The 17,581-nt window shown below is 37.0% G+C and overlaps 1 protein-coding gene across 1 annotated transcript in view; it reads left to right on the top strand.

The window, feature by feature from the left end:
• Nucleotides 1-4,867: 4,867 nt before the first annotated feature.
• The window catches only part of ralgapa2 (Ral GTPase activating protein catalytic subunit alpha 2), a gene marked incomplete at its 5' end in the record, with an annotated part of 100,170 nt that continues 87,456 nt past the window's right edge, over nt 4,868-17,581 (top strand). Inside the window, 1 exon segment of the mRNA XM_079262309.1 lies at nt 4,868-4,973. Within this exon segment, the coding sequence (XP_079118435.1) occupies nt 4,868-4,973 (106 nt within the window).

Raw genomic sequence — 17,581 nt, 5'->3', positions numbered from 1 at the left:
GGGTGGATCAGTGATGGACAAGAAGCAGAGTACAGAGAACTGGTCAGTCAGTTTGTTAAATGGTGTGGTGACAATCACCTCATGTTAAATACCAGCAAAACAAAAGAGATGATTGTTGACTTCAGGGGGAACAAGAATAAACAAAGCACTGTTTCCATCCTGGGAGAGGAGGTGGAGGTGGTGGAGGAATACAAGTATCATGGAGTTCAGCTGGACAACAAACTGGACTGGAAATGCAACACTGACTACATCTACAAGAAAGTTCAGAGCAGACTGTACTTCTTAATGAAGCAGAGTCAGCTCTGACTTATTAAGTGACTTATAATATACAAAATACCTTAGTAGAGTACCTAAACCCTAAAGACATATATTTCTAAATCAAATGTAAAGTTTCACACGTGAGATCTCAGTCCGTCCATCCATTTTCTACTGCTTAATCCCTTCCGCGTGTCCTGGGTCTCCCCCGGGGTCTCCTCCCACAGGGACGTGCCCCGAATTCCTCACCAGGGAGGCATCCAGAAGGCATCCTGACCAGATGTCCCAGCCACCTCAACTGGCTCCCCTCGATGCGGAGGAGCAGCGGCTCTACTCTGAGCCCCTCCCGGATGACCGACCTTCTCACACTATGTCTAAGGGAGAGCCCAGCCACCCTGAGGGGAAACTCATTTCAGCCGCTTGTATACGAGATCTTGTTCTTTCGGTCACGACCCACAGCTCATGACCATAGGTGAGGGTAGGAACGTAGATTGACACGTAAATCGAGAGCTTCGCCTTCTGGCTCAGCTCCTTCTTCACCACGACAGACCGTCGCAGAGTCCGCATTACTGCAGACACCCCACCGATCCACGTGTTGATCTCACGCTCCATCCTTCCCTCACTCGTGAACAAGACCCAGAGATATTTAAACTCCTCCACATGACACAGGACCTGACTCCCAACGCGGAGAGGGCAGTTAGGGTTCTAAATATTAATTCAGCTTTTACTTTTAGTTTTTTTTTTCCTCCATCCATCCATTGTCCTACTCGCTTAGTCCAATCCAGGATCATGAGATGCAGGTGCCAATCCCAGCAATCATTGGGCAAGAGGTAGGGTACACACTGGAATGGGTTGCCAGTCCATTGCAAGGTGTGTTTTTTTGTTTAGTTTTTTTCTTTCTTTTATTAATATTGCAATTATTTTTATATCTTATTAGTTGTTATCACCCACTGCTTTTTCTGCGGTGAACATTTGATGTTTTTTACATTTATATTGATTTATATATCCTTTACTGATTTAACAAGTTATTTATACACTGTAACATAATATAACCCTGTCACAACAGAAACCAGCATTTTATTTAGACTGCTGTGACGTAAAACTCATCTCTGTAAATTATTTTGACACCAAATAAGTTTATCAAACACTGGAATATGACAAAGGTTGGTTGACATCATTTAAAGAAATATTAATCACCACTTTATTTTAACATTGAAATAAACAAACCTGAGACACCAAGACCAGTTTTGAAAGTAGCACATTGAAAAGTAATGTGTTGCTGCAACTCCTTTACTTTAAAATGATGGTAGATTAACTGTGCTCATCATCATTAATTTGGTTAAGGCCAGGATGTGCATCAAGTTGACAATCAGATTGGATTAACTGGTCATCACTATATACTCTTGCACTGGCATACAGTATTTTATGCTCGGCAGCTGCCATCATATTTATCCTCCTACCTGGCACTTAGACAGAACACCCACAATGTACACTCCAAGAATTTTATTACTTTCAGTGTTCCCTCAGTTCATACTGAGCTCTTTACTCTGCTCCTTTCAACTTGAAATATGATTCAGTTGGATATAAAGTTGTCCACCTTGGTCCCATTGGGAGACTTTAAATCTGAGGGGACTGGAGCTGTTTTTATTGTTTTTTCTTTGTTTTGTTTTTTGTTAAATGAAACCTGTTTTTCCCCTTAAATAAACTCTAATTTCTATTTTATATTGATCGAGGTTCTGCAACTGTAATTTAATTTTATTTTTTTTCTGTCTAAAGCAGGCTTGTCTTGTATATGAGACATTAGGTATCTTTAGTTTTTTATTTGTTTTGTGTTGTTTTTTTTAATGTGCTTTATAAATAAGTTTATTAGAATTAACTTTCATTCATTCATTCATTTTCCGAACCGCTTATTCCAATTCAGGGTCGCGGGGAAGCTGGAGCCTATCCCAGCCGGCTTTGGGCGACAGGCAGGGTACACCCTGGACAGCTCGCCAGTCCATCGCAGGGCCACACACAGAGAGACAAACAACCACACTCACTAGAATTAACTTATAATTCTTAAATAAAGATGCAAAAATTTTTAAAATTATAGTTAACACCTGTTCTTATTATTATTCTGAATTGTTACTGTTTTCTTCTTGAAGTCCAATGACAAACCTGCTGTTCTACTGCTCATTTTAAATAGGCTAGAAATGCGCATGTCTGAAAAACTGAAATAAACTCTGTGTGTCCTTACTGGAGTCCCTGCTTTGCATAACTTTTGCATGGAACTGATCTTGCCTGAAGCTGGGGAAATAATATAAATGTGGTGGCATTTAGATAATTATTTACAGTAAAAACATGAATTTCACTGGTTTAATATTTTTGAATATAAATATTTACTTCTTTTTTTTTTTTTTTTTTTTTTTTTTACTGTCCATCCATTTTCTATATTACAAATAGAAATATTCCATATCAGGGTCATGGGGGAGATGCAGCCATTCTCTGTACACCCTGGACAGGTTGCCGGTCCAGTGCAGGGTTTCAGTGTAGCCTACTATTTTTACTGTATTGTCTAGTGAAAAAGAAAGTAAATCCTCTTACATTGATTCTTTTCAAGACATAATAAAACATGAAATAAATAATGTAGAAATTCAGATCAACACATGGCATATTACTGTCAATATTTAATAACATAAACTAAAACAAAATGCAGAATAAGTGTGTGAAAACTCAGCAGAAATAAGCTTGTGCAACAAGAGCTTGAAATAATACTTTTCATATGATGTTATCGGTCTTTTACATTGTGGGGGAATTTGGTCTCTCTCTTTTTTACAATGTTGCCTCAGTTCATTTTGATGTTCAGCATTTATTTATAAGCAGCTGTCTTTCGGCTGAGCCACAGTATTTCTATCAGGTTGAAGTCTGACTTTGACTGAACTTTTGTAACATTTTGATTTTTTAAAGCTATTCTGTTGTAAAATTTCTGCAATGCTTCAGTGACATGCTCCAATTTCAGTCGAGCTTTAGCTGTTAGACAGACCTCACATATTAGTAAAATTCTTTTGTGTACAGAACATTTCACAAAATTGCTAATTCCAAGGTTAATAGGTATTGTGGCAGCAAAACAACACTAAAGCATCAATCCTCCACCACTGTGCTTGACACTGGTATGCATTTTTTGTGCCATTTCTGGTTCTTATATTTGCATTTTCATCAAATTTGTCATATAACATTAAGCCAACTTAAATAATTTCTACTTTTCATTGTATTATGGGACATCCTAAATGCTTGGAATTAGCCTTAATACCCTTTTCAGGTTGATGGACTAAAACAACTGCTTCTCTAAGGTCATTTCTTTTTATGTCTTTCCTTCTTGGTATTATGCTAACATACACCTGCATAGTTCAGAATAACAAATGGCCAAAACTTATGTTTTCACAGAACTGCTCCCATTTTTTGATGATCAGTAAATCAAGCGCATTTGATTCACATGAACAATTGACAGAGGTGCCATATGTTGGGGGTGGACCCCACGACTTAATAGCAGCCCAAAACGATGTATAAACAATAAAAGAATATAATTGAACCTTCATTAAAAATACTACATACTTTTTTCAAATGTTGTCATAAAATATAGCTGTAATATAAACTGATAAACCTTTTATATGAAAATAACCTTGTTGCATGTATACACTGTGATTTAACCCTTTATAGGGCAATCAATGAAATACCTTCAAATTAGAAATTTTAATCTAAAATTGTCCTTCTGGTATGAACTAAGGCCTCCATTCTGTTGTTACATTAACAAAAACAAAATAGTTTCATGGGGAATATGAAAGGAAACAAAGTTATCAAAAATAGTCACCTGTCCCAGAAAGGGTTAAACGCAGCCCTAGATCTTTATTATTCCCATGAAAAGCTTTTTTTTTTTTTTTTAATGCTTGAAGCAAAAACAAAAATCTAAAATTTGCGATCAAGTGGTGGGATCTATAACATTATCTTTCATAGGACCCAAAATTCCTGGTAGCGCCCCTGACAATTGATATCAGAGCATCTATTATTTAAATATCTACACCAGAGGGCGCTTGTGAGCCGCAACAATAGTAAAAAATAAAATATTCTGTTATTAAATTGCTGTCAGCAAACGAGCCAGCCCTTTTGTCATTTGTGGGTAACAGTAGTAAAAGTTTCATTATGTTTTTAAAGAAAAATGGTTGAAAAAAAAAAGTTTCATCTCAGTTTCTTTAAAGGCATATAGCACAAGCGATACGATGCTCATCATAGATGCTTGACTGTAACATAAAAACATACAAACACGTCATTTTAAACATGGACATAAACACCAATGAAAGTGCAAGGTGCAACTGTTGTGCACAGCACTAAAAAGGCGTATTCAGACGGTGACCACTCCTTACTGTCAGGCAGTGCTTCCGTATTTACACACCCACCTCTAAACAAAAAAAAAAAAAAAAAAAAAAAAAAAAAAAAAGGACCCACCAGAGGCAGTCGGCCCAATGTTTACTGAGCAAGCATAGAGTGGTGGCGAGGAAAGTGACAGCCACACTGGAGCTTCGGTGCATGGTGAAGCATAGGTGATTTCTGCTTCCACACGGTTGCATTTTATAGCGGAATGTTCACTCGAAGGGGGCATGGAGACATCAAGAAATCTACACAGAAAGTTCTGGACCCAAAGAAGGATGTTCTGACCCGGCTCAAACACCTACGGGCGCTGATAGGTGAGTGAAATGTCACCGGGCTTCGGATGCTGCATAGTCGGTGCTTAGCTAGCCGAGCTAGCTATAAGGCGTCAGGTTAGCTGGCTGTACTGTCGCCACAGTTCATCATTTCAGCCAGCTGACAGGTAACATGCGCTCTCCCTGTGGCAATAACGACACCTTGTGCTCTTTGAAGTGTTCACTTCTCATGGCTTGTAGTCATTATTATTATTTGTTCAGTGTATCATTATGATTAAACAGGTCACACTGTAGGGGCATGGATGCTAACTGACGCCAGCTAGCTCCATGGCTGCTAACTAGCCTGCCAATATTGCTAACTGATGCTGATACTGATCAATGCTTGCAAGGCAGTTCTTCACCACAAGCTTTGTTGTCACGCAGTCCTGTGTCAGCCTAGGTGTTTTAAAACCTAATTTTATTCATGTGATTTAGTATTTTATAAGCAAAAACAAAACCCTCTTCATATATACTGTGTTACAGTCTGGTTGAGACAAGGCTTTCTCCAGCTTGCTTGGTTGAGGTGAAAAGCCAAGGAAGTTTTTACCTTGATAGTTTTTGTTTGGAAATGATATATGTAGTATTCCCATTCATGTGGAGTCCTTTGTCTTTTTTCTATTAGACAAGGAAGTTCAAGTTTTATGAGTGTAATAAAACTGGTTATTATCCCCACCTTGCTTTCCTGCACTTTGATGATGCAATAAGTAATTTGTATTATGCACTTTGCTAGTCATCATTTTCTTTTTACACTGCCTGCTATATAATTTTTTATTTATCAATAATAATACTGTTTAAACGACTAAAAAATTTGCATAAAAGGTTCAGACAGGCATGTGAAATGAAAGTTAAACTTTAAGTGAATCTGGTGTTTGACCTTTTGCAATAAGTACTTACTCTGAGATGGCATAGTTTTGTAACTGTATATTGTAATAAATGCATGATATAGACTTTTTTTTTTTTTTTTTTTTTTTTTTTTTTTTTTTTTTTTTAGACCTTTCTGTTCCACCAATGAAGGGGGGTGGGACAATGAATGTGTACTCTTTTTTTTTTAAAAACACAATAAAGACAAACCTTGAATATATAGAAACTGGAAATGCAACATTAACGTTAATCAGTTTTCTCTTTATTAGTTTACTTCGCTTAACCAGAGAAAAAATGGTCTGGGGTTTCATAATGTTGTGCAGTTTGATATGGTATCATGTTTGGTACTGTTGTGTCCACACTACACATGTAAACACAACTGGAAAGATTGAATGTCATATTCAAATTGACATGTGAACAAGTATTTGTAATACTTTGTACAGAAACTCCATATGACAGTATCAGGGCAAGTTGAATGAAATTGCAAACAAACTAAAATAATCTCAACAACAAAGAGGTGTAATTTCACACTATATTGCATGAATTAATTAACATTTCATGCACACAAAAACATCTTAATTGAATCCCATGGCCAAAATATTCAACATCACCTTGCATTTTATTGGGAACTATAGCTCACTGTACTGAGCACTTGTGTTATAACCACTGAATCACAGACAAATCGGGGTCAGTGAGCAATGTGGAAAAGTGTGGAGAGGAACAATGTCAATAGTTTCTAGATTTCAGGGGGAAAATGCTGTTTTTTCATTATAAGAGCAAAACCCGAGGTGATTTCTCTCCTTAATGTCAAAGTGGCTCACTTATGTACATTAATTGCTCTATAACATGTAAAAAAGAATATCAAGTTCTACATGTGTATGTGTTCTTATGAACACATACACATGGACTTATGTCATTGTTATTGACCGTAACTACAAAGTGATAAATAATATGTATGTGGAATATAAAGGCTTAAACAGAAAACAAACAAAAGAACATGGTCTAAAAACAGTGAAATTTAATCCAAACTATTGATATTGTGGTTATATTTAGATACTGTATTCTGCTGAATTTGATCATATTTTAAGAAGAAAATGAGAAATTAGTAACAGTGCTGCACTTTTGTGAAGTTTGTCATGTTTCTGTACCGAGGAGGAGGAAGGTGGTTAAGTCTGATTAGAAATGTTTAAAAGTTGAACTGTTGTTTGCATAATTGAATGTGACCTTTTGTGTTGGCATGTTCTGTATTTTACTGATTTCTGGCGTAGTGCCACTACAGTGATGGGCAGTTTATGTGCAAGCTTGATAATTTTTATGAGAGATCGATTTAAGATCTCTCTCTCTCTCTCTATCAAAACTTACAATCAATGTCAAGACAAGTTCGAGGTGGAGGTCAGCACTGGGCCCTGCATGTCGTCTTGTGTTTTTCTTTCCCTCATGTGCTGCTTAAGATAATACTTGTCTGTTTGTCCAGCAGCAGATAGTAGGTTCCCTACATGTTCGTGTCTCTTAAACTCCCACTTTTTGTAGTGGTTTCAGCTGAGGAAGAATTTCCTCTTGTCCCTGTTGGTTCCTGTGTCGGCAGGAAGCAGTGATGAGAGCAGGGGTGTTGTGAAGGGTAGGACAGGGACCTGGCTCAGGGGGAGGCTGGTTTTTTTTTTTTTTTTTTTTTTTTTTTTTTTTTTTTTTTTTTGTTCTATTCTATTCTATTCTGTTCTATGCTATTCTATTCCATTCTATAGTCATTTAGCAGATGCTTTTATTCAAAGCGACTTACATATGAGTGAGAGCAACACAAGCACAAGATCAAACAGGAGAGGACATCGTAGGAAGGTGTTAGTGGACTGTCCAGTTGGATGCAGGTCCTTCCATGAAGTGCTATAGGCTTTTTTTTTTTTTTTGTTGTTGTTTTTTCTTTACTCCCTTCCCACCCCATAATATCACCTATGTTATTATACAAAGAATTAATACAATATTTTACCATAGTTTTATGAGAAAATTATCTATCTATGATTTCACTAAAAAGAAGTACATTCCTTCAGGCAAATCATTCTTTTTTCCCTCAGAAATAAAGCTGTTATACTCCTTAGCGGCAGAAAATTTGATAAATAGTTTGATGCTGAGCTGCTAAACCTGGTTATTTTGTTTAATATGAGGAGAAGCTAATGTCTTGAGATTTCAAATACCGCAATAATTTCTTCACAAAAGTGCTTTTGGTGACTGGAAAACTTCCTATCCCTCCGTCCTCTGTTCAAGATCATCATCTGCTAAGCAATAAACATTTTTCTTATTGTGTTTACGGCCTTGTCACCATGTCCAGAAGTATGTTAAACAAGCTTTTTGAATCACGCTGTAGTGTCAGTGGTATTGTTATTGAAAGGACAATCTGTGGTCTGGGCTATTTTCAGAATGGCCCTGTATTGGTTTTCTGCTCACTGAGCAGATCTGTGGGACAGAGTGTGAAAGCTGCTGCATGTTAATTTGCTGGTCATGCCTGGTTGGATTTGGCTGAGGTTGTTAATTACAGGAGCCCAGCAAACCACCTGATCAGTCCTCTCACTGGTGCCACAAACCGCTTTTCCTCTGAATCTTACCCGCGCAAAGTCATTCTCATCATTCAACTCACTTTGCATTCACTGATGCATGCCAGTGCCCCATTTATTACAAAAATAACACTACAGATGGCAGGAGTGCAGGTGCAAGTGTGGAAAATCCTCCATTGACATGAATGTGAATCCGTGTGGAATTTATTTATTTTTATTTATAAACTTACTCCCATAGCTTGGCGGTCAGTGTGCAAAGTCAGTAGCCTATGAGCTGTAGCTACTGAAGAGTCTCTAGCTCAGTTCTATATTGCAAGAACTTGACAGTAGGCTCATTGGCAAAAAAAACTGGAAGATTCATTTGTTCATCATGTTTATCAACTATTTAAAAACAAAAAACTATCCCCAAGTAGCTGTTGTTCATTTTTGTCCTCTTTAGCTGGTGTAAACCTACTCAGCTGGAATCTGTTGCTGAACTGTGTGAGAACAACAGCATGTTTTGGAAATGTTGCTAGTGATAACAACCAGGTGTGTTTGTGGATGTAGTTGTTTGACTTTGTCGCCAGAAGAGGTTTTGTCCCTTTTCCTTATGAAAAAAAAAAAAAAAGAGAAGAAATGTACATTGTGGGCTGCAACAGTTGTTTGGGTCAGGGTCAGTCGAAAGTGCTGGTTTTCAAAGAGGAAATCCCAAACTGAAGCACCACCACAGGAGACATTCATTCATTCATTCATTTTCCGAACCGCTTATTCCAATTCAGGGTCGCGGGGAAGCTGGAGCCTATCCCAGCCGGCTTTGGGCGACAGGCAGGGTACACCCTGGACAGCTCGCCAGTCCATCGCAGGGCCACACACAGAGAGACGAACAACACTCACTCCTAGGGGCAATTTAGAGTGACCAATTAACCTATCTTTGGATGGTGGAAGGAAGCCGGAGTACCCGGAGAGAACCCACGCATACACGGGGAGAACATGCAAACTCCACACAGAAAGGCCACTGACCAAACCAGCCAAGGATCGAACCAGCGACCTTCTTGCTGTGAGGCCACAGTGCTAACCACAATGAACACAAAACTGGAGGGACCCTCAAGAGTAAAAGCTTTTTCATCTGACTTGTGATACTCCTTTTTAATGTTTCTAAATGAAACACTTAAGTTAGACTTGTGAGCAGCATTAGCCTCTTTTCAGCTTTACAACTTTACTCAAAAAGAAAAGAAAAAGTAGGCATGTCAACAATAATGAAAACATGGAAAGGAGTTCAGTTTAACTATTAGAGTAAAGAATTATTAAAGGTTTGTTATCAGAGGAGAAGAGGACAAAATAGAAAACCGAGGAAGGCACAAGATGAGTCAACATCAAACTGACTTTTAATCGCTGGAGAGAGTGCAGGTTTTCTATAGGATACGAGATAGATGCTGAATAAGTCCTTGTTAGGGGACACTTCACTGAAGAAAAGTTGTCAAAGTTCAGTCGTGCTTTCTTTGAGATTACAGTTTAATTCACATGTCCTGACCAGAAGTGTTTCACACCCTGTGAATAAGATCATCATCTGTTAGGCAAAAAATATTTGTGTCTTATTGTGTTTACGGCCTTATCACCATGTCCAGAAGTATGTTAAACAAGCTTATTGTTGTTGGCCTAAACATAACATGAATAGATGGTAGTGTTAAAGGCTGCATCTCTTTCCTACCTTGTTGGGTCTATTCTGCACTTTTCAGTCTAATTTATTTTAATCTGCAAGTCCAGAAGGGCAAGAAATAATCAAGCATTTTTCACAATCCCCTTTATTAATTTTGTATTGATTCTCTCAGAGGACCCTCTGACAGAAACAAGCAAACAGAGAAAACTCCGCCCTATGTCGTGCTTGCAGGCTGCGTTTGATTGGTCAACTGCTAGGACTACTTATACTAAGCAGTGAAGGTGGGTGTGGTTTTCTTCTCGTGAACGTACAAAACCTAGAGAAGATGACCAATCACTGAGTCCCTCCCCATGGATTAGACTAAAATTTAGAAGTAGAAAAACTCTCTAAAACTAATCGTTTCCATTGCCATGGACACTGAACGTAGAGAGTGCTGGAAAACTCAAATATGTGTTTAGGTGATTTAAAAAAAACAAAAAACAGCACCACTCATATGTTTGAGTATTCAACACTTTAACACTGTACAAAGCTCAAAAAACTATAAATAGCATCATAGAGCCCCCGTAAGTCTAGACTGAACAGGAAATATAACTTCATTTCTAAAGAGCTTAAATTTTTAGCTAAACAGACCTACAGAATGTGACGTTTACACTAACTACAATCTTTGACTTGCATATGTTTTGACAACAGAAAATATTGATATGTTTTTTAAAACATAATACCTGTATAACAGATGTATACTACAAGTTGTGTACCACTTTTTCATGTTTAATTGTTAGTTCTTTTGGAAAAAAAAAAACATTTAAGGTACTGTTAAGTGAACTAGTCTGACAAAGAACGTCAGGTGTAAAGAATGACTACTATATTTTATCTACTTTAAAAATCAGCTTCTCTCCACCCTTGTTTCCATTGTTAATGTGTATGGCTTCCAAACTGGTAGCATTGTTAAGATAAGCATTTAGGAGCACAAAGAAGTCCTGTGCCACAATCCCTGACTCATTAGAATAGCAAATTTAGCCATGGAAAAGCATAGAGACTAAGGAAGTCACATCATGACTACTACTGCTGCTGGGTCACCCCAGCTGGTGTTGAAAAGGCTTTTACTGGCATTTTGGACTGCATTCATACCATAGATATCAATATGTCTGATCAGTAACATGACTTTTTTTCAGCTATGAATTTAACAGGTTTAGCAGAAACACATTGTGGATTATTATCAGGACTCTGCCGTGTCTTGAGCTTTAAAAACAAATGAACGTTAAAACAGGTCATTGACTTATGTTTCAAGTTTTCATCACATAAATGCTTGAATCGAGTTTCTTGGCTTGTGTCCTTCCTTGTCTCTTTTGTCTTGGTTTCTTGGCAAAATAATGCTAGGTAATATCAAGGATGTAATATTTCTATACCAGAACCAATGTCCTCCTGACCTTGTTTTTCTGTTTTTAACATAGGGCATTACTTCATCATCTATTTTACATCTTTGGCAAAACCCAAATTTCAAATATGATAAAAATCATGTGGTATCGAATGAATGGCTTATTTCATTTTTCTTCTTGGCCAGTTAGTAGAGGTAGAGATAGCAAAACACTCGTGCCCTGTGCTCTGCCTGATGATGTCTGTGTGGTTATTATACAGCACCCAGTGAAAAACCAGTTTCTCTGCTTCCACTGTTTACCTTCTCTGCTTTTATCATATCCATACCTAAACCAGGAGTTGTGGTTTACTGTAGCAACATTTGTTGTCAAGGTTTGATCTCAAAGTGGATTTAGATTTTATGTTGCTTCTTTGGGTGCTGAAGCTCTGACTAATCTTCATATAATCTAAAGCCAAAGAAAAATAAACACTTTGCTGTGGCTTACTTTTTTCCAGGTTACTCGTCTATAGTTTTGAGGACAAATTTTAGCTGGTGAAGAAAGGGTATAAAGAAATTTAGAATTACTGGTAGATATAGTTCATTACTACAACACAGAAAGATATACATTTGGCTTTGGTCTGCAGTATATGGTGGCTTGTGTTTTGCTTTGCTGAATGGGAACAAGTCACCAATGTAGGCTTTGTTTCATTTTGGATCTTTAATTGGTTTTTAATTAGAAGAAAATTTATATGCTGCCCCTGATATATAATATGATATAAGTGGCGACTTCCCTCTACCTCTTAAGGTAGAGGGAAGTTGCCACTTCTTAAGCATTCAGTTGCTGAGATAAGCCAGTCTTTTAAGTGTGGATTCAAACTGGGATGAGGTCAGGCTTGCCTGCTCTGCCATGACTTTTTCACACTGTGCTCTGTGCAGTCTCATAGCGTCCAATCTGTTACACAGCCAGACACTGACTGCAAGTCCAGAGGCATCCATGCAAGCTCTGGCACACAGACATTGTAATGAAATTACAAGCACCAAGTGGTGTGAAAAGCCAGTTTAATTTTGATTGCACGTTTTTGTGTTTGTTAAAATAATGTTGCTATTGCAACAATTATTCTTAGCATCAAACTTCATGTTTAGAGTCTTCACAACTTTAATTTCAAATTCTAGTTAATATATGTTTAATGGATTAATCTATCAAGTAAATAAATCAATCTATTTTTGGAAAAGCACAAATTAAAGGTCATTATGAGAATTTGACCTGCTTTACGCAGTCGCTTTAACCTGACAGCATGTTAATCATTACTTTTAAAAGCATTGCCCAGATGATGCCCAGTGTCATCCAGCCTGAAACCTCATTGGCTGTCATTTATTTATTTGGCCTCTGGGGTCAACAACCCATGTTCACATGGAAGCAGCAGATTTTAAGATAACAGAGAGGGTAAAAACTTTAAAGACAAATCAGTTTTCATTCAAGCTCAATCTTTATTAATACTTTACAAAAGATTGGTACTTAGGCTAACGCATAGCTTTGTGCACATTGTTGTGCACCATATTATGAAATGTACACAAATCGATCATGACCAAAATGTCATTGCAGCCTGTAACAAATTTTAATGAATCTTTTGGTAACCTGTTGTTACACAAAATATTTCTTTAATTAAAGACACAGATTCAACTGCTGATGAAGCTAAATTAAATATATAGATAAATAAAAAGAGAGTAGAAATTCATTGTTTAATGCTAATGAGATAACCAAATATAGTTGCATACCTGTGCTTGTTGTCACTATTGTGCACACTGGTATGGCTGAAGTAATATCTAGAAACTCTGTACCCACTCTGATGCAGTATTATCTGGCCTTGCAAGTTCAAGAGACATTTAATGGAATATTTTATAAATAGTTAGTGTCTTACCATTGGATAGAGGGGTTTCAATTTTAGGGACCTTGCTCCTCCGGAGTAGGAGAATGTTGGCAGTGTTGCATGGCACAAACCTGTAACCTGAATGCTGTAATGGAAAAATCCACACTTGGATCAACTGTAAATGCTGATAGAGAAAAGTAAGTAAGTTAGTTGTAATAAACATCCCTGATAAGCTAAACTCGAGTCCAGTTTAGGTCATTTGGTTTTTCTAACCATAAGCCTAGTTAAAAGAGAAGTCCTTCGCATTAGGCATCATGTGATTTGTCAAATTTCTGATAACTGCCAATTCATAGAATAATTGCCATTTAAGGTAACTCCAGATTTGCATGCTTTGAGTATAATTTAAAGTATTAAGGGCAGCTGTGTGCCATCAAGGCCTCAGTACTGGCAACGGCTCATTGTATCATGTGACAGATTCGCCTTTGTCAGCAGGAGTTTTATGATTAACCTTGTTTCAGTACAGTTGATGATCAACTGTAGTGCATGAGTCTCAAAGCAATTTTTCTGCTGATGACTGTATTTTTGTTCCTAATCTCACTGATTAATTCTTCAGAGGCACTTGTGTGGAATTTCAGGACTCATAACTTCAGATTATTGTTTCAGTTGTGTTTATAACATTTTTCCATTTCATATGAAATGTTGATTAAGTTGGGCTGTTCTGGCAAGTAACTCAAATTAGGATTTTATTTTGTTTTTCTTTAGAAATTTATCATCTCCCTCTTGTTAAACAGGTAGTTTGACAAGTCATTATCAAACACTTTTGAAAAGACTGCATAAACTATAACCTTATATGTACTTAGTTGATCATGCATCATGATTAAAACAAAATCCATTAAAATTTATTTTCATTTTTATTTTTTATTGATCTTTTTACTTGTTTTCTTGGCCATTATACCAGCATAATGATGGTCTGGCTATTGGTTTTTTTCCCCCCCCCAATTGAAATTAAGAATGACGAGCAAAAAAAATTTTCTACATTTTTTTTTTTGTTTGTTTTTAGTCTACAAAAATCAGTAATATCTAAGAATTTTGAGAATCACAATTTAAATCAAATCAGCACCCAAAAAAATCAGAAACAAATAGTATCAGGACAAAAGCATGTCATCACAGCCCTACCATCTGTGATATAGTGAAGCTTGTTGCTGTCAGCATGCAAACAGGCAGTAACAACATACTGGAGGCAAAAAAAAATAACACAACCGTGTCTGGAGTTTGCAGCACGATTCACATTAACCGCAGTAAATATTACATAACTTCCTAGAACAACATTAGTTTTAATGTTTTGTTTCATATTTGTTTTTCATCATGAGACCAACTTAACAAAACAATTTTAGGACATAGTTATTGAAGTGTTCACCAAACTGTTTAATCAACAAAAACGTTGGGAGTATCTTTGATGGTGTTGAATATATCTGGGTCCAAATGTGTCATGGCAGCATATACATCCTATGTAATATTCCTTTAAGTGTTTCCAGGAGGCTCTCAGGGTCAAGTGAAGCAGATTCCTTGGACTCATCATGACAACAAAATACCATCAGCTGCCTGGAGACACTCTCCTCTAAAGACCTTGTGCAAATTGCTCTGGAGGAAACTTGTTGCTGTTTTACATAATCTTGAACCAGAGTGGAAATTGTTTTTCTGCTGTCAAAGAAGTGTTTGTTTTTAGTCTTTGTCCTGTGTATTTAGATAACCATTCAAGATGCAAAGTGCCATCAATGGTGCATCTGTCAGCTTCCACAAGAGCTTCCACCATATCTATTGAGGCTCTTAAAGAGACCTCTGTGTTTTTCTGAGGAGACAGCCAAAGAAAGTGTTTTCTCTCTCATCTCCTTTCTGGCAAGAATATAGTGCACCTGCAGTGTTAGATAGCCCAAAGCTAATGCAAATGAGTCTGTCGGATCAAAGACTTGATTAGACTTTTTGTGTGTGACATGGCATATTAATGATTCAGTTTCAAGTGGCATTAAAAGTATATATTGGATGTTGCCTATAGAGGTAAATATGGTTTGACGTAATCTCTGAACATTCATTGTGAGTTTTTATTTTATGCGTTATGTGCTGATTAAGTTTGAACAGGCAGCCATGGGCAGAGCAGCCCAAAGATAGTGCAAATGTACCAGAGGTTTCAGCTGACTGGATGACCTTAACCTAGTTGGCTAACAAGCACAGTAGGCGTACTGCTGGGAGCACTCACTTAGTGCTTACTGGGCAAACTGAGTTAAAAATCAATTCACTAGAATTACCAGAGGCACATCAATTATTCAGCTAAAGCTTTGAATTATATTTGCCTCACACACAAGATGAATGGTATACTTTTTTTTGTTCTCTTTTTCCTGATTACCTCATGCGAAGTTGTTGTGAGCCAAAGGAACAACTTGGTTATATAGTGCAGTGTTTGTCTGTTGAACTCCCCTTCATTTTTAATTTTCCTTGGAGGTGATGTGATTTAGATGGTCTCAGTTACCCAAAATATTAAAAAAGTGCTGTTTGACCATCCTGGCATTGGAAAACACTGATGTATTTAATCAGTTTTCTGAAAAAGACTGATAGTATTAGCTTTCTTAGAACAATTTGAAAGAACACTGTAATTTTCGGCCTTCCGAAGTAAATGTCAGCTTTGGTTGAACATTATTATTTTCCAGCTGGACTTCTGATGTGGGAGTGGAGCAACTGCCCTTCCCTGACAGTTAACAGGAAATATATCACAATGGAAAACTGTGCCATCAAATCCTAACTTGCCTCAGCTGCTGTTTTTGGCATGAATGCCACTGCAGATTGTAGGTCTTTGAATCATTTAGTTATCGCTGTCTGCATTATTCCAGAGATTATTCAATCAGTAACAAAAAGCTGACTTAATACTTAAGATGATGGTACAGTTACACCGTTTCCAGAAACGGAAATGCACTAAATGAGCTTCTTTACAGAAAAACCATTGTGATGTTAAGCAGGGATCCACTTTGTTTTAAAAATAAAAACAAAAAAAAAAAGGGTTTTGTTTTTTACGACTTGAACTTCATCAAGTGGTAAATTCCTGATCTCAATGTAGATTCAGTCATGGATTTATTCTTGACATCAGATGATGTGCTCATTTGATAAGAGGACCTTGTTAGATCAAACTTAAATTTTCTAGTCTTCAGTTTTTCAGAGTTACCAGTTGTTATTTGGTGCCAACTTTTGTTTTAGGATCTGAGAAGTGGTACAGGACTTACTTTTGACAGCTTGTTTTATATAATAATATGAAACATAATTGATACAATTTCGAGACTGTTAATGAAATGAGGTATAATCTTGGTGAAATGATAATCTTGGGCATGCACTTTGGCTCTCTGTGTGTCAAGACTGAAATAAAGCAATGAGGAACATCAATATAAATGTGACCCTTTATTGAATAGGATTGCTCTATAACAGATGAATGAAGTCTTTAATGTTATATATCTAATAAATAAAAGGGGCATTTGAAGCTGCATCTTTTTAGCTTCTTGTAACTGAGGGCTCTAAGGAAAAGGAATAACTTCCAGCTTTTTCAGTCACCAATGTTATGGTCCTCCAACCATAACAGCTATCAATGATCCAGCTCTCTTTCACTACTTTTAACATAAGCCTTTCTGTATTTGAGACTGGAGGTTTGCAGATAAAGTGGTGTCATTTATAGGACACCGTTACCTTGTTTGGTGCAAAGGATATAGTATATAGTGTCATCCCAAGCATCCCCAGGGCCTAGAAAACAGGTTCTGTCTCTTTCTGTCCACATGCTGTTACCTGAGAAGTCAGTAAAAGCCACAGAGCAAAGAATTTCTTTGAGTATGGGCTCACAATGCTCATATTGAATAATTTCTACCTCTCAGCCAAAGAAATTCCAAGTCTCAAATGAGAGAAGATAGATAGATAAAACCACATCTCATATTCCAGATCATTATTCCAAAAATGGGCTAAGTCAACTGAACTCATCTTAAAGAATTTTTATTATTGGCTTAAATGGTTTTTCTGTAGCTTTGGGTTATGTGGACAGCACATCTGTTGCCATAATTTTCTGTCTGGTTTTTATTATGTTGGAATTATTTTCTGATTTGGCCCTAAAGTATAAGTGAGAAATAGCATCTGTGGGGGGAAAAAAATTATGTAGGTGGAGTCACTTACGAAAGTCACAACAGCCATTGTGAAAGATGAAATTATACCACATAACCATATTCAAATAATCTGGTTAAAATTCTTACATTATTAATTTTTGGAGGTAACAGAAAAAATTGTATTGAGCATTAAAGCTGGGGTAGGTAATGTTGGGGAGCGAG

This window comes from Telmatherina bonti (genome assembly GCF_933228915.1).
Source record: "Telmatherina bonti genome assembly, chromosome: 22".
NCBI lineage: Eukaryota > Metazoa > Chordata > Actinopteri > Atheriniformes > Telmatherinidae > Telmatherina > Telmatherina bonti.
This window is presented reverse-complemented; position numbering and strand designations above follow the sequence as displayed.